This window comes from Natator depressus, chromosome 3 (genome assembly GCF_965152275.1).
Source record: "Natator depressus isolate rNatDep1 chromosome 3, rNatDep2.hap1, whole genome shotgun sequence".
Classification (NCBI taxonomy): Eukaryota; Metazoa; Chordata; order Testudines; family Cheloniidae; genus Natator; species Natator depressus.
Window position 1 is genome coordinate 167,990,482 of NC_134236.1, and position 24,351 is coordinate 168,014,832.

Consider the following 24,351-nt stretch of genomic DNA (forward strand, 5'->3'; position numbering starts at 1 on the left):
CTAATTTTAAACCTGCAAACATCTTAGCTCCACATTAATGAGACATACTTTGCCTTAGACAAGGCTGAAATCAAAAGCTGTTAAAATGTGTAAATGCGTTTAAATTCTTTAACTGAGCACACTTTATTAAAATGCATAGAAATCCCATGATCCTTCCCACAGTCCATTGTGCTGCATAGCTCTAGTATACCAAAGTAAATCATAGTGTTACTCAGTTCACCTTATTGGTTGCTCTAATAGATGTGTCATTAACTGTCATCTACTTTGTCCTTGATATAAAATAAGGAACTCTTTATGAAACTTAATATTCAAAATAAATGGTTACAATATCTATCCATATGCACAGCTTTGGCTCTAGCATAGTATTTTAATTTCAGAAAAGAACACTTACCTGTAGAAAAGGTGCAACCAAAAGGTGGAACTGGCATTCCCATCTCTCCATAAGAAAGGTGGTCATCTTGCTGACTACACTGATAGCAATCCAAGAGGTGTTGTAGGGGATATTGCAAGGACAGACCTAAAAATAAGAAAAAGATGGATATGTATCAGGATTTTGAGTGGCTGAAATGAAACCCACTAACTTCCTTGGGTCAGAGGTCTTGTCCACATTTTGTGGACTCATCCACGTTGATGGGGTTCTGCACTTGGTCATGGAGCCGAAGTACTCGTCATAATTTGAACACTAAACAGAAGAATCCACGACCTGTGCGGGGCATTTGCTATACCATTCGCTACACCCCCCGCGTTAGAAACGTCTTATCGAGATGCGCCAGACAAACCCCATCATCATAGGTAGCTGCGAGCCCCTTCCCCGGCTGGACAGACCCACCCGTGGGGTGATCTCTCCAGAGAGGGGGCGCCCCAGCAGTGGGGCTGTCCAAGGAAGGACAGAGCACCAGGGGCGGCACTGCGAGGGACACACACCCCGTGCATCGGTCCCGCTCGCCGCGGAGAGAACAGGCACCTGCCCTCCCTCCCCGCGGCCCTGGCACCCACCCCCTCGCGTCGGGGCCGAAGCCGGGCGGGCGGTGTCCGGCGGAGCGGGCGGGGAATCCCAGGAGCTGCGGGCTCACGCAGCGGGAGACAGGGATCCGGATCCCGGGGAGCGGAGGGTCGGGCCCGTGGATCGCGGTCCGTTACTCACGCTGCGGCCCGGCCTGGGCCCGGTGGAGGAGCGAGCGGCAGAGCATGACCCGTTACGCAAGCAGCGGCGGGGACAGGAACGAACACAGCCCCGACCGTCCACTCCCGCCACCCGAACTACCCGCCAATTCGCCAAACTCCATTGCCACTCCCCATTGGACAGAACGACGGGGACGGGGCTAGAGGCCACACCCGCTACCTCCCATTGGGCGGTGGCTTCGGGGCGGGGCCAGGAGACCACACCTATTTCCACTCTGCCCATGGTAGATGCTGCCGGCGCTACGGTGAAGGCGGTGGGTAGTGGCACATCACTGCACAGGGGCACCTACCGGAGCGCGCTGCGCATGTGCGAGAGACCCAGTGGCGGGAGTATGAGGCTCGCTGGGTCCGCACGTGTGGTGTGCAGCTGGTGACAGCGCATGCGTCCCCAAACGCGGTGGCGGGAACGTGACAGTGCGTGCGCACGCTCTAAACCCGTCGGTGGTGTGGCGAATCGCGCATGCGCAGGTGACGGTTAGGGGCGCTGATAGCTGCGCACTGAGTTTACGAGCCGTGCTGTGAGCTAGTACCGGGAGCGAGGAGCGCTATGGCCTCCGGCGCTAAGTCCTTCCTGGCGGACGCGGGCTACGGCGAGCAAGAGCTGGACGCCAACTCCGCCCTCATGGAGCTGGACAAAGGTAGGGAGAAGCAGCCCACCGCCCTGCTGTGGCAGCGCAGCGCGCGTGCGCGGGCACGTAGTGGCAGCCCCGCCTCATCGAGGGGCTGGGCCGCGCGGGGTGTCTCTCCCGGGCCCCGCTCTGGGCCCGCCCAGAGGAGGACGAGGCGGGCCGCAGAGACACGCTGCCCTGTGCCCCCTCCCTCAGTCCGGCTGCGGCCCCTCCCTCGCGGAGCCGGAGCCCTGCAGCCAGCGGCCGGGCTGAGCGGCTCCTTCCCCTGGTACTGTTCGTGTTGCGATCGGGTCCTTTGTGCCGCCCCAGTATAGAGCGCCCAGGCGGCGCCCGGCCGGGGCGTTTCCAACCCCACCGCCTCTTGCCGCTCCCCTGGTGTGACCGAGCCCTCTGGGCAGCGCCGGGAATTCTGGCCCGGGTGGGTTCTCCTGCTCTTCCCGCCCCTACCCCCCGCAGCATCCGAGCGCCTTCCAGCCGTGCGTCCCACTGGCCGGCTAGCCTCTGCCCCCTGCGCGTTCTCTCGTCCCCTGCCCGTGTGCCAGAGAGGCTCCTGGGTGGGGTTTCATTTTAATTAGATCTGTGTAGCTGTATGGTCCTGTTAGTGACGGCAGGGTCAGAGAAACGTGCCTTGGACTGACAGCAGAAGGTGGCTTGTGGTGGCCCTTAGCTCCTGTGAAAGTTCATTGCACAGTCTTGTTGGGCCGGCCCTTGAGCAAACTGCGGGAAAGGATAGCTCAGTGGTTTGAGCATTGGCCTGGTAAACCTAGGGTTATCAGTTCAATCCTTGAGGGGGCCATTTAGGGATCTGGGGCAAAAATTGGGGATTGGTCTTGCTTTTTGAGCAGGGGGTTGGACTAGATGACCTCCTGAGGTCCCTTCCAACTCTGATATTCTATGATTCCTGCACAGATTAGCTTCACCCTTATTATGCCAGGGAAGAGAAGTTGTTAACCACAGTCTTCATCCTAGAGCTTTGGCTGATCTCACAGGGCAGGTCTACACTAAAAACACTGCATCAGATGCTCTAAAGTGAGGGGAGAGCCCTCACCTTCTCATCGTTAATCCACCACTGCAAGAGGCAGTAACTATATTGGTGGGAGAACCCTCCCACCAACATACCCCTGTATACATTGGCACTGAGGTTGGCATAACTAAGTGGTTCCAAGGTGTGAATTGTTCACTGAGTGACGTAGATATATCAAAGTAATTCTGGAGTAGAGACCTACCCTTAGATACTTGGGTCTAGATCAGGGGTAATCAATATATTTTTTCATAAAGGTACAACTTTCTTGGTCAAGGTCCAGACTCCAGAGAAAATAATATAAAAAATAACAACAATAATAAGTAAATAAAAGATTTTGCAGTGTGTTCAAAAGTGTCTCGTGGTGTGGATTTGGCACATGATCCACCTATTGACTATCTCTGGTCTAGGCCATTGAGTACCTGTGTAGGGAGTGGAGGACAGGTCTGGTTTGTTTGTGGTAGCCACTGTTGCTGATGAAACGTTCTGCAGCGTTCTGTACCAGTTGGAGTTTCCTAAGCACTGAAGGTTTCACGTCTATCTATGTTGCATTGCTGTAGTCCAACTAAGAGTTGACGAAGGCATTAATAACTGAGGCCAGGTTATCTTTGCCAGGATGTGACAGATCTTCTAACCAACTGGAAATGATAGAAAGTGGTGAACTTGGATGCTGATATATGAGAGCTATGAGAGAGGTGTTGGTGAGGAATCCAAGAGCACTTCTAAGCTATGGACTGAATAGAATTATTTGTTTTTGGGAAAAAATAATTAATGTGAAGAGCTTGTCAAGTACAACATGACCCAAACTAGTTGTAGCTTTCTCATGCTACTGCAATATACATGTTTAATAATAACTGTTAACAAAGTGAATGTGGATTGAAGTCTGTAGGAGAGCTGACAGAATGCCAGGGTGTGGAATTCGCAAGATTGTGCTCTGTGCTTGCTCTGTTGCCCTTATTCTATGTATCTAATACCTCAGTAATATTTGTCAAGTGAATCCCTTAAGTGACTTCTGTAGTACCAAAAAGGAAACAAAAAGTAGTTCAATTAGTGACTAAATAGTGCTATTCATAAGTATATTTGTATTTTGCTTGAAAGTTATCCTGCTCATTAGTTAATGATGGAAGACTGATGATGACTCAGTTTTCAATTGATAGGGACCAAAAGAGACATTAGACACTGCATAAAAGTATCAAAAATGTCATTTTAAATATTCTCTGCAGAAAGAATGTTTAACTTCCTTTACACTTTCAGAAAAATCAAAATTACCCTGTCTTTACATATTTTAATGTATGTATCCAAGACCCTAATCTTACACACTTAAGCATGTGTGTCACTTTGCTCATGTGAGTAGTCCTATAGTCTTCAATGGGACTACTCATGTGAGTAAAGTTAAATGTGTTTGGGTGTTTTCAGGATCAGGGCCAACTGTATAGATGTTTAATCCTTTCTAAATTATCCAGCTAAGCTTTCTGCCTCAATGGTATCTTGTGGCAGTGAGTTCCGTGGGTTAATTACATTGTGCATGTGTGTGGAGTGTGTCTTTTTTATTCGTTGCAGATTTGTTACCTTTCAATTTCATTAACTTTGCCCTTAAGTTTTACTTGAGAGGGTAAATAGCCCATTTTACCTCCTATATTAGATTTGTCATGCTCCATGTTATTCCTATTCTAGATAATCTTGAGTTTTTCAGTCTTTCCTCAGGGAAAACCATAGCTATACTGCTAGAAAATAATTGTTGTTTTTCACATAGGCCTCAGGTCTGGAAAACTTGGGGAACAATGTGAAGCTGTTGTCCGTTTTCCCAGGCTCTTTCAGAAATATCCATTCCCGATTCTCATTAATTCTGCTTTCCTAAAGCTGGCTGATGTTTTCAGAGTTGGGTAAGTATTGTGCTGCTTCACATCCCTGATCCTCAAGTAATTTTCTCTGATCCGTGGTCCTTTGAAGCCTAGATAATCTTCTTGCTTTCCCTACTTCACAGCTACTATCCTGTCTAAGGGCATGGCTACACTTGCAGGTGTAGAGCGCTTTGAGTTAAACCAGCCTTCATAGAGCGCAGTAGGGAAAGCACTGCAGTTTGTCCACACTGACAGCTTCAAGCGCACTGGCGTGGCCACGTTAGCTGCTCTTGCAGCGGCCACAGAGAGCAGTGCATTGTGGTAGCTATCCCAGCATGCAAGTGGCTGCAATGTGCTTTTCAAATAGGGGTGGGGGGTGGAGTGTGACAGGGAGTGTGTTTTGTGTATGTGGGGGGGAGAGAGTGGGTTTTTGGGGGGCTGAGAGCATGTCGGCATGCTGTCTTGTAAGTTCAGACAACAGCAGACCCCCTCCTCCCCCTTGCCCCTCTCTCTCTCTCTCACACAGCATTCCATAGTAATGGTTTGCTTTGTCTCAGAGCAGATAAGCATGCTGGATGTCAGAAACGGAGCTTTCAAAGGGCATTCCTGCAGCGATTCCAAAACAATGACGAGTGGCCACTTGACTTAAGGGGATTATGGGATGTTTCCGGTGGCTGATCAGAGCGCAGTAATGCGACACCTTGTTCACACTGATGCCTGGGCGTTTCAGCCAAGACGCACCAAGTGTTAATCTTCTCACTGAGGTGGAGTACCAGGAGCGCTCTAGCCACAGAGTCGGAGCGCTCTACATGCCTTGTCAGTGTGGACAGGTAGTGAGCTCGGGCACCCAGGGCTGCTTTAATGCACGCTAACTCGCAAATGTAGCCAAGCCCTAAGGAGGGTTGGATGGACTCTGTTTGGAGCCAGCTGACATCCTGAGTGGTTTGGAGTGATAACGAACAATTGAAGGCATTGTCATTCTGTCCTTCTAAAGTAGTGGTTCTCAAACTGTTGTACTGGTGACCCCTTTCACATAGCAAGCCTCTGAGTGTGACCTAACCCCCCACCCCCTAAATTAAAAACACTTGTTTATATATTTATCACCATTATAAATGCTGGAGGCAAAGCAGGGTTTGGGGTGGAGGCTGACAGCTTGCGACCCCCGATGGGTCGTGACCCCCAGTTTGAGAACCCCTGTTCTAAAGCTTTGTCTGCAGTGGGAATTTGCCCCAGTTACGGTCATTGTTGATCAGCCAGCAATGTAGATGCAAACATAGGTCCCACTGACACCTGCATCCACTCAGACCTCTTTGCAGTACTACCACTCCCAATAAAGGATTGAGCCCAAAACGTATACTAATCCTAGTACAAAACAAATGTAAAATAGGGTGTTTTGTAGTGGTCTGTAAATTTAATTTATTAATTTAAATCAGTTATAATCATTATTCTGATTCCCAGCCTGTTTGTGAATTTCCATTACACAGAAGTGTGTGTGTGTGTGTAATGTACTGTATACATCTTCCAATAGAAACAACTTCTTGAGGCTATGTGTCCTGAAAGTCACTCAGCAGAGTGAAAAGCACTTAGAGAAGATCCTGAATGTGGATGAGTTTGTGAAAAGAGTTTTCTCTGTAATTCATAGCAATGATCCAGTTGCTCGAGCAATCACACTCAGGTATGTCTTCCTAATTTAAAACTACTTATCCTAAGGCTTTATGTGACAGCTGTTTAGTTAGAAAAGTAATGTTCATTAATTATTTAGAGTCTTTAAAAACTGGAATTAATTCTGCAACATTAAGAATGAATATCGGGCTGTTTCCTCTTATCCAAAGGAAAGTACAAGACAGCTGTTTTAAAGGGAATAAGGTAACACATTTGTGACCAGAATAAGGAGGGTACTAGATATCTATTTGATGTGGTCAGAGTTGCCTAGATGTATCAGAGAGCAAAACTACATCTTACATATGCAATATTGGTGGGTTGCATGCACAAGTACCTTAACTTGTGTTTTGTGCCTCCTGGAGTGTATAAAACGTGTATGTTATGTTAACACTCTTGCATTTGATATATTGAGATCACAAACAGTGCATAAACTTCCATTATGGTTCCACTACTGCTTGTACAAAACTGGAATAATTTGACTTTTTGCAATTTTTTTTTTTGTATCAGACTTATTTTCACCATTTCTACTGATCATTTTAGATTTTTTTTCCTCTACCTCTGCCCTTGAAACTTTCGGCTCGTTGTATGATATGTGAACTTGGAGGAGGTTCCCCTGCATTATCCAAGTAGTGCACAAGGTGTAAACTCCTAGGAAAGCCAATGAGAAATGTACAGTCAAAACTTTTGTGTAACTTTAATAATGTTAGCGGTAACAGACTGGATTCACTCAAACATCATGTTATAAATTGCACCTCCCTGGCCAGCGTGGGTGCTCTGCCAAGGGTGAGAGACCTCACCCTGAAAGAGGACTTGTGGTGGTACCAGTGCTGTCCTCCCTTACGTTTTCTGGAACTTTAATTGAGCCCTGTTGGTATAGGCTTCTCAGGTGATGTCTTGGGTCAGCACAAGTCATGATCGCATCTTGATAGATTATAATTGCTTGCTGGTTCAGCAGTTAAAAAATCTACAGTTGGTTAGTTTTGACCTCAGTAAGCAGTTGTGAGGAGAAGGAAGGCACAGAGTTTTGTGGTTAGGTAGGAAGCTTTGACCATATATTATGTAGGTCTGAGCTTTCTTAAAGGAATTACTGCAGATCTAATTCTTATCTTCATAGTTTATGTTCACTTTGGTTCACATTTCCCTACACACTAAATTAGTTGCTTTCTGATGCCACTGTGATTTATTTCTGTAGGATGTTGGGGAGTATGGCATCCATAATCCCAGAAAGGAAGAATGCACATCACAGTATTCGCCAGAGCCTGGATTCCCATGATAATGTTGAGGTCGAAGCTGCTATATTTGCTGCTGCTAACTTTTCTGCACAGTCAAAGTAAGCTGTAAATTCTTCTGTGCTCTTATTGTTTGTATTTTAAGGAGTGGAAGCACTATTAATACAGTAGGACTCTTCACTGTCCTTCACTAAATTTGGGATCACCTTCTGCAGTACTTGCCGTGCCATATGTGGGGAGATACAAAAGAGATCTGTACCATTTATAATGTACAGCATGAATGTTGCAGGAAACTTGAAATCATATTTAAAACCACACCCAGCAGGGGCATTTGAAACTCATTGAAATTTGCTTTCATTTTTTTAAAAGCTGTGAGGAAAAGTTAAGAAATATAAGGGGGAAAAAACTTTAATTAAATAAACATGTTAACTTAAAAATCACACTCTTATCTAAATTTTTTCTTTACTTTTTAAATGTAATCCCTAAAATTTCTTTAATTAAAAGGGATTCAAGGGGAATTTTTTTCCATTTTTTTCCTTTATAGTCAGTTTTTGTGAGTTCTTTCACTGAGGTGAAGACCACTTAAAAAATATGAAAACCCAAAAAATGGAAGTGAGATTATAAAGTGGTAAAAATAGGCAAGGGGAATCCATGGCAGAAATAGTGTCTGAAATTACTTTCAACTTTTTTTTTTTTTTAAATTTGTCTATTTCACGTTGGTGGTGTTGCTCTAAATTTCCTACAACCTACTCTTAAAATGTTAAGAATGTCTGGAAAGTGAGTGAATCTGGCAATTACAATTGTATTTTTAAAGTGAGAAAATTTCAGTGGACTCCATTTAAGATGGGTGTCAATATTTTTCCAAACCAAACTGCCATTTTATATAGTTCCTGTGGTCACTAATGGTGAACTGTATAGGTTGTGGGGTTTTATTAAAAGAATCCCCAAAACCTTCTTGTGCACTTTTAAGAGGAAAATATTCTGTAACATTACATTACCTGTTTCAGAGTAACAGCTGTGTTAGTCTGTATTCGCAAAAAGAAAAGGAGGACTTGTGGCACCTTAGACTAACAAATTTATTTGAGCATAAGCTTTTGTGAGCTACAGCTCACTTCATCGGATGCATTCAGTGCCACAAGTACTCCTTTTCTTTTTGCGATTACATTACCTGTGTTTTAACAAAATCTGAGTCAATTTCTACCTCCTTGGAATCTGCACTGCAGATTCCCTGATTTCTCTGCGGGGGACTAAGTGACAATAAACTGTCCTAAACAAAGGTGTGAACGAACCATCCCTTCTGTTTATGGAGAGTTTCATAAAAATCACAATAATCTTAGTAGCTCATTTTTAATAGAAAATGTGCTTAAAACTCCTTTATCCTGCAGGTTCAGTAATCAACCCCATTAACATATTTTTTAAAATCAATTGTCTACACCTGGAGCACCTATATTTTGTTCTACAAATAAAGACTGAATCAAATAAAACTTCTTGCTGTTGTTCAAATAGCATTACACAAGGTTAGGGAAAGCTTTTGGTTGTACCAGTCTTTCCCTAGAATATTAAGTCTCTACAAAAGAGCACTTGTAGCAAATTACGTTGTTTAACACATAATATAGTGATTTTACAAGAATGTTAGCATTGGAGCAAATGTTCCTGCTTGTGTTGGTGCGGATAAAGATGGGCTAGAGACTCAATTCTTTAGTTAGGCTAAGTGATAGACTTGGTAGATCTGTAATCTCAGGTTGAAAGTCTAGATTGATGGAAACTAATTATGTAACAAGTGTCTCAATGTGGCATTATTCTGTGATGTTGACTAGTAGCAGCAAATTTCAGTCAAGCAAACAAAAATGTCTTTCTGGATTTGCAAAATTACTCTTAAATCTTGAAGTTCACAAGCACAATCCTGCTTTTTATAGTCCCTCTTAATTTCTTGGATCATTATTAAACCATAACAGTCACAATTTGAAGTTCAGTTGTCTCTTCTCTCTTCGCAGGGATTTTGCTGGAGGAATATGTAACAAAATCAGTGAAATGATTCAGGGTATGTAGGTGTATTGAATAATGGGAAGAAAATGAAAAAGTTTTAATATTTTATTTTAGTATTGTCCCTCCTAATGTTTAAATGTTACCAGAATCCATTGCTGAAACATTCCAGTTGCCTGAAGTTAAGTGAGCTAACGATTGATGCCGGGCAGGGCTCTGGACTACAGCTTGAATGTCTTTAAAAATGTAAATATCCAAAGCATGTTCTAATGTATCTGGGAAACTGAATCCATGTGTGTCATAGCATGTCCAAATACTATGTAATGTGGGTTTTTATGTTGACTTAGAATCTCTAGGTTTCTCTCTTTGCCTCCAGTCTCTGACAGGGCTGCCCTTCTGTCTTGAGCCTTTTGCAGTGACTTAATATTATAACATGGGTCTCTTTTCCTTTATTATAATTGGAATAATATAATGTAATTTGAAGGATGACTATTAATATAATTGAGGCACACCCAAAGGAGGAGTAATTGTTTCCCAGCCACTTTACCCGTCCATTCTTAAGGCCATTCTAATTGAGGAAGGCTGGGTCCCAGTCTCCTTGGAAACTGACAATACTGCTCTTTAATGGGCTGGTGGAGTCTGTTTAGCACTGAGACCTGCTGTTTCAGGAATTGAGTCCTGCCTCCAGCACTTCTAGTTGCTGCTTCCCACAACTGGCCTTTACTTTGTCTTTCTGTGTTTTGTGTTTTTTTGTCTCAGTCACCAGTGTCATTTAAATGTAGTATTTGAAAAGTTCAGGGTTCATTGAGATCTGCTCTGGCACCTAAATACCTCTTTCCATGCACTAGGCTTAGCCACGCCAGTGGACTTGAAGCTGAAGTTGATCCCCATACTACAGCACATGCACCATGATGCCAGCCTGGCGTCTAGCTCCCGTCAACTTCTCCAACAGCTGGTAACATCCTATCCTTCCACCAAGATGGTCATTGTTACTCTCCACACCTTTACTTTGCTTGCTGCTTCCTCTTTGGTGGACATACCCAAACAGGTAACATGTAATTGCTCTAAAGGTAATCCCTTATTTGAAAGTGCAAAACCGCTTAAACATCTCAGTTCCTTTCTGATAGTGAAAATAGTTAGATCATAGTCTGTGTTCCTATCCCTACTGCAGATGAGAAGTATCCTAGAAACTGCCGTGTATGTATGTATGTATGTATGTATGTATGTATGTATGTATGTATATATAATAATCTTCAACCCCGTCCCCCATCCAAACAATCTCCTCCTTAAAAGGGGCAATAACATCTGATACCCTGCTTCTCTTGGAGCTCTTACATCTTGCTTCTTGTATGCAGGCCCCTGTACCTACTTCTCACTCCGTTGCCTTCTCTGATTAGTTGGGATCTTCTCCTTCCACCAAACCCAATCTCTTATCTGCAAACTAGAAAAATGAACATACATTTAAGGTCTTTGTATGTAAAGAGTCTCACTGGCACTTGAACCCACTGATGTAAATTACAAATATCAGTCAAGACATGGAACTATAGTGACATTCTCAGCTTAAAGGGGGAATGTTTTCCTGTTATGTAATTGTAACTCTGTGGGCCCAGACAAGTGATGAGCACACAGTAAATCCATATATAAATGAAATGTGGTATTGAGTTAACTCATTCTTATTTAAAAAAAAAAAAAAATCATGAAAATCTGTTGGTCCACTCTTAGCCTTTTGTAGCCACACTAGACTACAAGATCTATCACTGGCAGCCTTTAGCCTAACAGAACAACTCTGTCTGAGGTGGCTTGGGTAAGTGCTACTCCAGTTCAGAAGCCACTGTTGATAGTATTAGATATAGGCAACCTGAAACATGATAGGATACCTGGTGTGTTCCATTTTTATGGAAATATGTAGACTGCTCTCCCAGCCCTTGGGTGTTTAGCAGCAATGCTGTCTGAGGTCTGAACAGTCCTGAATGCTTTGAATATACATGTGAATCGCATACAGTTATCTTGTGAGCCTTTTTTTAAAAGGATTTCTCTATTGTAACCTATGCTTACGTGTGTGGTTTTTTTTTTTAACTAATTTAACTACAGAATCCTACTTAATATTTTAAACACTGTTTATTGTTGCAGATTCAGCTTTTGCTGCAATACTTGAAAAATGACCCCAGGAAAGCTGTGAAAAGACTTGCTATTCAAGATCTAAAGTTATTGGCAAACAAAACCCCACATACATGGAGCAGAGAAAACATTCAGGTTTGCAATCTTTAAGAAACATTTTTATTGTAAAATTTTTCAACTAAATGCAGTCTTTTTTTACAAATGAGTATAGAAGTATAAATGTCCCTGTTAAACATGGAAAACTAAGCTTGTCCATTTTAGGAAGAAATGTTAGTTAAAAGTAGCAGCAGTACTCTTTTTAAGCAATTCTTGCCTTATGACAGGCTTTGCAAGACAAACTCACATCAAGCTTCTCTCAGCAACACTAAGCACTTTCATATTGGGCTCATATTAATGAGTTAGATGACAGAGTGGGATGTTCTGCTATTTCAGATTAATGAGTTTGGTTTTCTTGCCAGACTGACGTCATTTCTCATTGTAAATGTGCCTACAGGGTATCAGATGCATTTCAGGTTTTTCTTAATTTTAATCACCCTCAACTGTCCACTAGCAGCTGCTTGACAGAATAGCTTAATTTAAAAAAGTCTTTGGTTTGTGCATTGGCTGTGTTAATACATAGTTTGAGTTGCCCTCCCATACCCCAGTTAAAATGCTTGGACCACTATATTTAAATTTTTTTTTTAAAAGAATAAAATCTAATACTTTACAAGCCAGCACAGAAAAGGCTGTACTACTAATGCGGGTGGGAGTTGATGGGGAAACTTCATGAGAAGGACATTGCATAGTTTTTCTCGGCCCACCTGGCAGGGGTGAGTACTTAGACATGTGAAGAGACCGCTTGAAGAGGAGGTCTCGAATAAAACTAGATTTATCTTCATATACAGTTTTAAATACCATAAGTGGCAGTCTGTAAAATTAATGAGGGCTGTCAAACGATTACAATTAAAAAAAAAAAAATTGTGATTAATTGCAGTTTTAAGCACACTGTTAAACACTAATAGAATACCACTTTAAATTTAGTTTTTGATGTTTTCTACATGTTTCAAATGTTTTGATTTCAGTTACAATACAGAATACAAAGTGTACAGTGCTCACTTTATATTTTTTATTACAAATATTTGCACTGTAAAAAATAAACAAAAGAAATAGTATTTTTCAGTTCATTTCATACAACTACGGTATTAATACTCATCCAAAAATATAATTTCAATTGGTATTCTATTAGTGTTCAACAGTACGATTAAAACTGCGATTCATTTTTTTAATTGAGTTAATTTTAATAGCTTGAGTTAATTACGATTAATTGGCAGCCCTAAAATTAATATGTTCTCTCCTTAGCTGAGAGATCAGACAGGCCTGTGGTAGGACTGCAAACTTATCAAGGCAAGCAGTGCTAAGACCAATGGGATTGGGACTTCCAGAAGCTACCATAACACAAATAGATGATGATAACCAAGAAAATTCACAGTGTTTATTATCAGCAAGCTTAGAATCTTTATTCTTTATTTTCCATTGGATAATTTTTCTTTTATTAAAAACACTTTTTTGTAAGTGGTGTTGCAGGAGGTGACACTTGAAACTGTTTACAGACAGTTAGTTCTCCTTGAAACAAGGACCTTCACAGATTGTAATGAGTTGAATATTGTATGCACTGTCTGTGCAATGGTGGATAACTTTGTCTCCAAATTCTACGGAGGTTTTATTATTGAGAAATGTCAGGTGAAAAGTTAGTGATCATTTAACAAACATAATATATTTTATTGATAACTTGTGAAAGCCAGTGTCACTTTGAGGACAAGACCTGTACACAGTCTATTAAAATTGCTTTAGGACAGTGGCAAGTGAGGAAATATATTTGCAAGATCTGAATTTGATGTCGATAGCGACTTTTTTTTTCCTATAGAGTTTTACCTGTATTAAAATTAACTACAAAGTTTTAAAAAAAAAAAACAAGAGCAAACATTTATGAAGATGGTGAGTTTGTAAGTTTTTTTTTTTTTTTTTTCCCCCCCCTCCATATTCTTTTCTCTTTGGTTTTTAGGCACTCTGTGAATGTGCTCTTCAAACTCCTTATGACAGCTTGAAACTAGGCATGCTATCTGTCCTTGCCACGCTGTCAGGAACTATTGCCATCAAACAGTACTTCAGCATAGCTCCAGGTAAGAAGAGTAGATTAGATCAGCCAAATTTTAGCCCTCTTATTGTAGGGGTTTGGTAAGTGTTGATCTTCAGCCGCTTTAATATTGTTAATAATGCGTTACATAGCACTTCCCTGAAGGCTCCTAAAGCACTTCCTAAACCATGAACTTTAATCTGCCCCCATTAAAGTCCATGCAAGCAAGCTTTTATAAAGAATATAAAAATTTTATAATTGGGATGGAGTGTAGTATATTAGAGCAAGTCTCAGACATTCTATGCCATGCTCTGGCTTCAAATTGTTGTGGGACTTTGGGTAAGTCATTTACTCCTGTGCCTCAGTGTCTCTGTTAGGCTAGGTAAATATTAATAGCCCCATTTTACTATCGGTATTGTGAGGCTTAAATCATGTTTATAGGGTGCTTTGAGATCATAGGATGAAAAAATCCATAGATGTGCAAAATGCTTCAGAGAGAGTGAATACATGGAGTGATGTAGTTTAGGCTTTATTGGCATGAGGCTGGAACAGTTGTATTCTCCAGGAGAGGCAAAGCCACTGAACAGTTATGTGGGGATGATGCACATGAGTGTCAATAAAACCTTTTTTTGACACAACTGTGTATTCTGGATGTGTTGTGTATTATACTGAATAACTTGGGAAATATTTCGGGGATCTCTTAAAATGCTCCTGAGTGGTATTGGTTTTTTCACTCCTTATTTCTGAGGCCATACTGCCTTAGTTGCTGGGAATCCAACTGCATAGGCCATGGAGGCAGAGAAAAATAACCAATAAATTTAAAAAAAACCTGTAAATGACTTGTAGCCTAATGCATAATGAAGGTTTGAATTTGGTGCAAAGGTCACAGTGTTCTCGGAATCGTGAGTGTGACCCCGCAGCAGCGGCTCCTGTTCTACAGGGCTGGGCCTGGCTCCCTGCTCCGGGTGTTGTGATCTGTCCCACGTGGTTGCAGCACCACTCAGTTTTGGCACATCCACCCCTCTGTAGATGGAGACAGAAGGGTGAATGTACTAAACCTGAGCAGTGTTGTGACCAGGGAGCCAGGTTCAGCCCCATGGGACGGGAGCCACTGCTGCAGGGTGAATGTGGAGTTGGCTCACTCTCCGCTCCCAGGCTTCCCACTTCCCCTGTTTCTGATTTTACTGGGGTTTTTTGCACCTCTGCTGTGAAATTTATTAAAAATTTGAGACACAATCATAGCTTGCTTATGTGTAATAACGATCCTATGTTAAATATTCATTACCTTCTTGCAAATGCCGTGTCCCATTGGTAAGTTTCATTCACAAATATTAGGCAGTCTTCAGGTTTAAGGGCTATCGGAGACATCTAGCTTGTGTAACATATGTGCATGCATGCGGACAGCGAGAGGGAATTCCACATGTGGGGGAGGAAACATTTGAGACTGGGATGGGGGAATGGGAAATTTAACTGGAGAAACAGTCAGCCAAGCGGAATTGAACTTAAAACTACGGAAAAGATCTTGTGACATAATTATGGATTATGTTGCTATACTATCCTTCTTTTGTTTCCTTATTTAGGAACAACAGCTACAACAGCAAGATCATTTGACTTAGTAAAGCTGGCACAGGAATGCTGTTACCATAATAACCGTGGCATTGCTGCTCATGGTGTGAGAGTTCTGACTAATATATCTGCTTCTTGCCAAGAAAAAGGTAACTCACAAAGTGGGTGGTGGAACAATTCAACTCATGATCAGGTTTTTGTGCACTTTCTCTTGTTGCCGGGAGGCTTGCCCTGTCCCCGAGTCTCTTGGTTTTCTTTGGAATTGTCCTTCCTCAGATTTGTGGACAGTGGAGAATGCGGACTTATAACCAATTATAAATATTTTAGAGAGTTTCATGAAGATTCTCCCCACTGTTTAATCCCGGGATCCCTCTGAAGAGGGTTTCTGTTTGAATGGGTGCTGATCTCCCCTGTAGCAGCCTCTGTACCATTACCAGAAGCTAGAACACTGCCCTTCCCCTCTGGAGAGCTGTTGGTACAAACCCCAGTGTAAATGATTATCATAATGTTCAGTAGTTTTTGCCCTACTCCAGGCTTGTGCACATCATAAAACCGTAGCCTGTACTAAATAGTTTCCTGAGACTTGTAAAAGCGGACTTGTTGCTGATCAGAATTGAGGTGCTGTGGCAGAAGCGTGGGGAAAGTTTGCATTATCCTGCTGTTGCACCCTCACAGTCATGAGCACTAGGTTCACAATCATGTTCAAAAATAAATAGAACAGAACTGAATGCTTTACTCTGTTCCTCTCTCCTAGATCTCCTGGTTTTGGAGCAAGATGCGGTCTTTGGCCTTGAGTCTCTTTTAGTTCTTTGTAGCCAAGATAGCAGTCCTGGTGCTCAAGCAACCTTAAAGGTGAAGAGTCATAATATCTGTTTCTTTGTTTTGTTTTATCATCGAAATGTAGGGCTGGATGGGACCTTGAGAAATTATCAAGTCCAGCCCCCTGTGCTGAGGCAGGACCAAGTAAACCTTATAATTCAACTGTCATTCATATTACATCTTCTACACTAGAAAGATCTTAGTCTGGCAGGTGTTCTAGTAGGAGTACAGTGTACTGCCAGGGAGGAGCTCCAAGTTCCCCAGTGCTTTGCTCCCAAAATGATAAAGGGTCAGGAGCACAATGAAGCCAGAGGCATGGAGAAGCCATGCCTCCTATAGCAGCAACTCCTGTCAATTCAGAAGTAGAATTGGTGGCCTCAGAGAGTTAAGTCCTGCTCTTTTCAACTAGAGCGACAATTGTTGTAAAGCAGGGATTTGTAGATGAGGGGAGGAAAAGGGATTCTTGCTACTCCAGGGGGATCTCGGAGAGCACCTGGTTTCGCTGGTGGAAGAACAGAAACTAACATAAGTGACCACCACACTTTTGTGAACAGTTACCCTTTGGTCCCAAGGTATTACCGAGCAAATAATTTTATAATATTACTTTGACTAAACCCGTAAGAAAAGAAAATATTACACTGCTGTGTCTTGTACTTGTGTGTGCTTTTAAACTGTAATCTTCTGGACAGAGAGATGGTGGTTTGGCAGAGTACACCTCTAGTACAGGTTTATAAATACGTCTTGTTTTCCATTAGCTCTGTAATTTAATTTATAGTCTGAATATTGTGATAGTTTCTTTATATTTTTAAGTGAATTTAATGTTGGACAGCGCTTGATGGTGGAACATTGTGATGTTTGCGCATTGCAGATTGCACTAACTTGTATGGTGAAGCTGGCCAAGTGTCGTCCCCATCTGAGCCAATCAGTGGTTGAGTCCTTGCTGACACAGTTGCACAGTGCTCAGGATGCTTCTAGAATTCTCATGTGCCACTGTTTAGCGGCAATTGCAATGCAGCTGCCTGTTTTAGGTGATGGCATGCTGGGAGACCTAATGGACCTCTATAAAGTGATTGGACGATCTGCTACAGATAAACAACAGGAACTTTTGGTAAGAAACTGCTGTTTTGGAGAACTGTCCTTGATGGAACAAAGTCCATCCACATAGAATTACAATGGAAACTAATTAGCTAAACCAGTTCATGAAATATCAATTGTTACACTGGTGACAGAAAATGCTAATCTGTTGCCTCAACAGGAATATATCAGTTCTCTGTTAACTATATACTTGCAGAATGGGAAATAATAGTACTCTCAATATGCAGCATCAAAGCCACAGACCTATGTTTGCTTAGCTAGAAGAGAACTGAAATGTTTGATCCAGTCTGATCTGTATTCTGTCCAGTAGATGGCACCAGTTACACATAGGCAAACCAGATCATAACAATGCACTGCTGGAACTCTTGGGGACACACTGGGTCTTTTGCAGAAGTGCTTCTAGGTAAGGAAGATGGCAGTTCAGAAGTAGATACCCCAATTATACATGGACCTTCAAATGTGTATGGTTTAGAGGGTTCTAAGAGAGACAAACCTGTTGAGAGGATTTTAATTGGAAATGAGAGCTTAAGCCAGGATTTGAAAGGCTGCACTCAGTGTAGCTTCAGCTAAGACCCATTAACAATCATGGGTTTTAGGTTCCTAAGTGCCTAAATCTCTTTTTTGAAATTGAGACTTAGACTGCTAAATCAGTTAGACACAACATTGAGTACAGCAATGCCTAAATACATTTAAAAATCTGGGCCTTAGTCTTCAAGAAAGTCTGTTACTCTTCATTTCATGTAATTGTATTTTTACAGTGCTTTACTGTGACTGTTAGCTTGGATGTATTTCTGCTTTAACAATCTAATTGAAAGTGTAAGCTTTTGACAAACTTCAGTGATGAGAAAGCCCTTTCATTGCCTTTTTGTTTGAAATCCTGAACGAAGAAGTTTTCCAGGTCAGAATCAAATTTTGTCTTGTGTGTGGTTTTTTTTTTTTTAAGGAAGTCCAAGATTGTATAAAAACTTACTTGACACAATCACTGCTTCTGATGCTTTCTAAAAACATACAAATGGAAATGTTTCTTCAATATTAACGGTTGTTTTCCATTAGGTATCCCTCGCCACAGTGATATTTGTTGCCAGTCAAAAAGCTTTATCTTCTGAAGTTAAAAATGTTATCAAACAACAGCTTGAGAATGTCTCCAACGGATGGACAGCATACAGGATAGCCAGGCAGGCCTCCAGAATGGTATGTGCAAGTTTCTAGAAAGACTTCCTCAGTAGAAAGTATAGTCAGCCACACTCTGACTTCAGAGTGGAGAGTTAAGTAGGCACTCAGAGGGAGGAAGAAGGTGGGGGAAGGAAAATAGAATTTTCTCCTTTCTATTTCACTGTAACACTGGTTCAGGTTTGTGAAACAGGAGTTATATCATAAATCAGCATTGGAGGCTGTCATCCCATCTCTCACTGGCAGAGGTGTCTAAGCATGTGGTGACCAGTGAGTACTGCAGCTTGAAGAAAGGCATGGTCTGATGATTAGGAATCAAGGATGTCCCACCAAACTCTACTGACTAGTTTCCTTTTTGGCCTGGTAAAGTCGTGTAGCCTCTGCTGTGTGTATTTCTCTATCTGTATAACTGGTATAATGACTCTTTACTACCCTGAAGTGAAGAATGATTAATATTAAACACTTAGAAGATGGGAGATGGAAAATTCTGTATTGTCTTTAGAGCTGAATCTCTGAGGTGTCTTGTTTAAACAGTAGTACTTCCTACAAGATTATGTATGCCAGACATAAGTAACTGTTACATCTCAGCAGGGTTGACTTGATCAAATGTTGAAGATGTCTCTCACTATTTATTTTTAAAGAGTAGTTTTTGAGGGCTTGGGGGTGTTTGGTTTTGTTTTATTTGTTACTATATCAGTTAAGTGCAAGATCTTTTTTTTTTTTTTAATTTATTTATTTATTTATTGTTGCCCTTTCTTAGGGTAATCATGACATGGCCAGAGAGCTGTATCAAAGCCTGCTGACTCAAGTTGCTTCAGAACACTTCTACTTTTGGCTGAACAGTTTGAAGGAATTTTCCCATGCAGAGCAGTGTCTGACGGGGCTTCAAGAGGAAGATTATAGTTCAGCACTCTCTTGCATTGCTGAATCTTTAAAATCTTATCACAAAGGGATAGCATCACTAACGGTTAGTATACATCCTCTACTCTAGCAATGGTGAGTCTGTAGGTTGTAGCAGTTGTGCTTGGTTTGGTTTTTGTTAGCAAGACTTTATTCAAAGGCTTGGAGAAATTGTTCTTATTTAGGCCTGCAGGAACTATAGTTTTGGAACAGCATATAGGGAAAAGTCAGTTGTAACTAACTGCTGGTTGAGAGAGGAAGCAAAGTCTGTTAAGGCACTGTACTGGGACTCAGGAAAACTGAGTTCAGTTCTCAGCTCTGTCACTGACTTCCTGTGCATGACTTTGAACAAGTCACTTAACCTCTGCTGGAATTCCCCATCTATAAAATCAAGATATTTCCTTTCTTCCATTCTTTTTTGTCTTTATTTAGATTGTAAACTTTTTCGGCAGGGACTGTCTATCACTATTAGTTTGTACAAGGCCTCGGTAACAGGGCCTTGATTTTTGTTTGGACCTTTAGATGTTACCATAATATTAAAAATGATTGTGGAGTATGGCATATCTTCCAAGATGGCCATTGGTTTGAAATAGCTGTGGGGAGGGATTAAATAATCCTGTCCACTTGACTATTCAAGGCAAGCAGGATTAAGATGGTGTCCAATTTATATAAAGCAGAAAATTACTTCATTGTGTAACATGATGAAAATAGTGAGAAGTTGTAAATAGCCAAGCATTGTTACAGCTGAAAAAAATGTTTGTTTATAAATCCTAACTGCCTACTGTCCAGTCACTTCAGTTTTATCATAGCCTTTGGTGAAGTTTGAACATTCCTCTTTACATATTTTGTCCTTCCCATTAGTCAGACATAGATGTGGTTTTTCCTGTGCCTTTTTAATGGAGCTGAAACTAACAGGACTCCTATTTACTTGTTTGTGCATTAGCATTCTCAGTGTCAGCACAGCTCTGGCAGTAGTGTTTATATTAACTAACTGCTGCAGCTGAATCAGCAGAAAGGACCTAAACCATGTCTGTGTCTCCGTGCACTCTCCCTTCCCTTTAAATTTGTGTGCGCTTAATTTATTGGCCAAATGAGTGAGGTGTTTTTTTTTTTAGTTTTAAAATTTCAAGGAGGGTTGCTTAGCTTTTTTTTCTTTTAATTACATTTTTTTTAATGCGCCACGTTAAAAGTCACTACAAGCAAAAGTGTAACATTTAAAACAGGCCAATATAAGAAATACAATAACTTTTTCATAGCCATTTTCAAGATTCTGAGGTTCTGTTAAATTGGTGGGGTTGCTGTCCTATGCTGTTTCCACTCTTTGCACTCTGTGTAGGCTGCAGTCAGGAAGGAAGCCTTTGCTTTTTCACCTTGTGGGCTGCTGTGGTCCAGAAGATTAAGATAAGAGCTGGGAGTCAGAGCTGCTTTTATTGCTGACACTGTCACTAACTTAGTGTGATTTGGACAAATTTCTTAACCCATTTGTGCCGCACTTACCTGCTCATCATTATGGAGCACTTTCAGATGGATGCAAAGTACTATAAGAACCAAATATTATTTTTAATACTCCCAACTTTTTCTTCCTTATACTCTCCTTGTGTGACTGTCAGCCTGCCAGTCTTTGCTGCTTAAGGGTAGCTTGTGACCCATCACTGCGTATCCCTGTTCTAGCAGTCATGTAAGCAGCTCCTTCAGGTGCAGATGTCCCTGCCCACATTATGGATCAGCAGCACATCCCAGATGTGTGAGGAGAGGGAGAAGCTTCTCTGGCTTGCCAGAGAAAGTAAAAATTCCACGTTTGACATCACAACCTGCCAACCGTTGCCTCCACTGAGGCCCTGTGCGAACAGCATGGCATCAGTTGAGCCAATGGAGCACTGTTTATTTATAGCTCTTGGGTGTCTTGGTAGCAAGGGAACAACTGGGGCAAGCTAGCTGACATCCTCTTTCTAATCACCTCATTCCAGCTGGAACCCAGCATGCATGATAACTTGCTGCAGCTGTTCAGCCCACACAGTACATTGAGTCAGTGCACCACCTACTACCCCCGTATTGCTGCAGCTGCATGATTCCTTCTGACCATGTACACAACCCTCCTTCCGAGATCTGAGCTTGAAGCTTACTCTCCTATCTACACTAATACTTCAGCATAAACAACTTCACTCTTCTAAAAACCAAATATTTCTGGGAAGTTTTTCAGTTCCAGTCTCCATCTGTGATAGACTGTCCTCCTTGTTCACATAGTAAGATAGACCCATTGGGACAGGGCCTGTTCTCTGGCACAGAGCATCTGTTGTACATGAAGCTGTACGCTTACTGCCCAATAAAAGTATTACCAATGGGGGGAGAGAAAATACAAAACTCTGATGAAACAATTTAAGCTATCATTACTCGGAGCTCACATCGTACATGCTGCTTTGTCAGGATCACTGCAGTAGAGTCTTGAGACTCTAATACCTTTACAGTGTATGAGCTTCCTTCCACAGAATCAGATTTTCAGAAACAATTGTTAAAAGAGAATTCAGAACAAGTTCCCACACTCCCACCCCTCAAACTGTCCCTTACAGATCTGGAGAAAGGAAAGCAAAGGACCATGAGCGGGGCTGGATAGCTCATGTTTTACATAGGTAATGTACTAGAACCTCTTGTCTCAGGGTCACTGGTTCAAATGTATCCCAGTAGTTACTGAAAATCCACTATAATCTGGGAAATGTTCAGTGGCCCATCTTGCATAAATTTGGTAGATGGCAGTCTATTTTCTAGCAAACAAGTGTGATGTCACAATGTCATCACATTTGGTGCTCTTGCTGGTAGAGAGGCCAACACTTTCTGGAGACTGAACTTATCCACTTGCTCCCTGCCACAGGCAGTTTCTACTAGTTGATATTAGGTGAGAGACACTGGTGAGCAAGTGTGTGCAAATTGTGCTATAGCTGTTCTGTGGATAAATGAAGAGGCTAAAGAGGCACCTTTCACCAGCATGAACTCTCCTTTTTAAAATTGGGGGTGGGGGAGAATGAGATGGGCATACCTTCAAGAACAGAAGATACAGAAACTTTAGATCCTCATTAGGGCTCCGTGAAACAGGGTCTTGCCTCATCCAGCATCAGACCCTGCTGCTGCAGTTACCCCACTCTTGAGTTCTCAGAACTGTCCCAAATGTTTGTACAAGTCAGATACCCTTTCTGGGATTTAGTTTATTAAGATAGCATAGATCAACATATGTCAACACTGGGTCTTCCCATTTCTGATCATGATTCTCACAGGACTCAGCAGTTCCTCGCATACTCCTACCCTCAATGGAAGTTCCAGCCTGGACCCCCAAACAAGTGCACCTTTCAACACCCATCTGCACTGTCTGTTCCTAGCCACTTGCTTTTGGACATGTCCTTCCTCAAGGGCCTCCTAATTCCCTCTTCAGGATTTTTGCTCCCTCCTGTCATTGCAGGTCGCAGCAGCTGCTAGACCTTTTCTTCTTGCTGGTGTGGAGAACTCCTTCCCTAGTCCTCGCTGGCCCTGGGTCTTCTGCAGCCAGGGGTGAAAGTGGGCTGGTACGGCGTATCGGTAAGAAGCCGGTACTGGCCTGTACTCGGCCGACGTTAAAGCGCTGGCACAGCAACGGACCCTCATTAAAGCGCTGCGGCAGCAAAGGACCCTCCAGTGCTTTAACGTTGCTGCCCCTTTCCTCTCCCCTGTCAGCAGCCCTGCCATTAGGGCCACCAACGGTTGTGGGGGGAGGGGCAACAACATTAAAGCACTGCCATGGTGCTTTAACATGGTTGCCCCTCTCCTCCGGCCGCTGACCCGGGGGGGGGGGGGGGGCAGCTGGCCTGGGGCTGGCAATTTAAAAGGGCCTGGGGCTCCAGGCTGTCACCGCGGCAGCCCCTTTTAAATCGCCACCGGAGCCCCAGGCAGCACAGGCCAGACAGCGCTGAAGGGCTGGCTGGGGGAGGCTGACCCCCCAGGCCCACCCCTTCTGGGGGCCTGGAGCCGGTCCCCATACCAGTAAGAATTTAATATTACTTTCACCCCTGCCTGCAGCTCTCTGTCCCTTTATAAGAAACACTGCCTCTGGCTATCATGTGCTGCCTGGTCATCTGACCCAATCACCAGCCTATTCCCAAACCCGTCACCCTGAAAGTGGATAAGTAGGCATAGGTGCAGCTGAACCTTAAAGGGCTAGCCCACCCACTGCAAAGACTTGAGTTATTCAGGTCAGTTTTGGGGCAGGGGAGTGAAACCTATAAGGTTATATTTTAGCAACTTCAGTGGCAGCTTCTTTCAGAAGTTAAAATAGTCTTGTGGAGTCTGAACTTAAATTCTTCGAATATTAAAATTTTTATCAGGTCTTTTTAGCTATTATGCCTTTTTAACCACAAATCAGTTAATTTGTGTAATTTTATGCTGAGTTTTAAAAAATAATCTTGGCATCAAAGCAAATACTTCCCTTCATCTGATGAAAAATTTTAGTGATATTGCAAGGTTCTTATAAATGTCACATGTTTTTGACCCAGACTATCAACCTCCTGCTTTTATTTGTTTTTCAGGCTGCCAGCACACCACTTAACCCTCTGAACTTTCAATGTGGGTTTGTCAAGCTCAGGATTGACCTTCTGCAGGCTTTCTCTCAACTCATCTGCACCTGTAACAGCCTAAAAACTAGTCCACCACCTGCCATTGCCACAACAATTGCAATGACATCAGGAAATGATCTCCAGAGATGTGGGCGCATCTCTACCCAGGCATGTTCGTTGTTTCTGCCTTGTGCAGAAAGAACTTGGTCTACCTGTTGAAATGAGAGAATTTAGCTCTCTGATTGAAGGAATGAAAGGGAAAGTATTACTGAGCTTGTCATTGTGTACTGGGCCTTGTTTTTCAACTGCAGTGCCCACAAATATCCATGTGCCTGTCCAAGCCCTCATTTTGGTGTATTATCATATATAATCATGGGGTGGTTACATATGCAATTACCCATTTAATGCACTCATATTTTATAAGGGTACAGAATATTTTGGAGGTATTA

General features: G+C 42.4%; 2 protein-coding genes across 5 annotated transcripts in view; one reads left to right on the forward strand and one right to left on the reverse strand.

Moving 5' to 3' along the window:
• Positions 1-1,564, reverse strand: part of DTL (denticleless E3 ubiquitin protein ligase adapter) — a 33,155-nt gene extending 31,591 nt beyond the window's left edge. Inside the window, exons 1-2 of one of the 2 annotated variants that reach the window (XM_074949297.1) lie at positions 1,473-1,564; positions 392-517 (exon numbers count right to left, since the gene is read on the reverse strand). In XM_074949297.1, the coding sequence (XP_074805398.1) occupies positions 392-434 (43 nt within the window). In that variant the 5' untranslated portion in view covers positions 435-517; positions 1,473-1,564. Of the gene's footprint in view, positions 1-391; positions 518-1,144; positions 1,276-1,472 lie in introns of those variants that run through there. The other variant, XM_074949295.1, reaches the window with a different exon arrangement.
• The window catches only part of INTS7 (integrator complex subunit 7), a 130,411-nt gene that overhangs the window by 92,448 nt on the left and 13,612 nt on the right, over positions 1-24,351 (forward strand). The window contains exons 1-14 of one of the 3 annotated variants that reach the window (XM_074949291.1): positions 1,612-1,820; positions 4,586-4,715; positions 6,202-6,348; positions 7,528-7,665; positions 9,559-9,605; positions 10,396-10,595; positions 11,678-11,800; positions 13,707-13,824; positions 15,359-15,493; positions 16,099-16,196; positions 17,032-17,271; positions 18,312-18,449; positions 19,189-19,395; positions 23,876-24,070. In XM_074949291.1, the coding sequence (XP_074805392.1) occupies positions 1,730-1,820; positions 4,586-4,715; positions 6,202-6,348; positions 7,528-7,665; positions 9,559-9,605; positions 10,396-10,595; positions 11,678-11,800; positions 13,707-13,824; positions 15,359-15,493; positions 16,099-16,196; positions 17,032-17,271; positions 18,312-18,449; positions 19,189-19,395; positions 23,876-24,070 (2,007 nt within the window). In that variant the 5' untranslated portion in view covers positions 1,612-1,729. Of the gene's footprint in view, positions 1-1,611; positions 1,821-4,585; positions 4,716-6,201; positions 6,349-7,527; positions 7,666-9,558; positions 9,606-10,395; positions 10,596-11,677; positions 11,801-13,706; positions 13,825-15,358; positions 15,494-16,098; positions 16,197-17,031; positions 17,272-18,311; positions 18,450-19,188; positions 19,396-23,875; positions 24,071-24,351 lie in introns of those variants that run through there. The other 2 variants (XM_074949292.1, XM_074949293.1) reach the window with 2 other exon arrangements.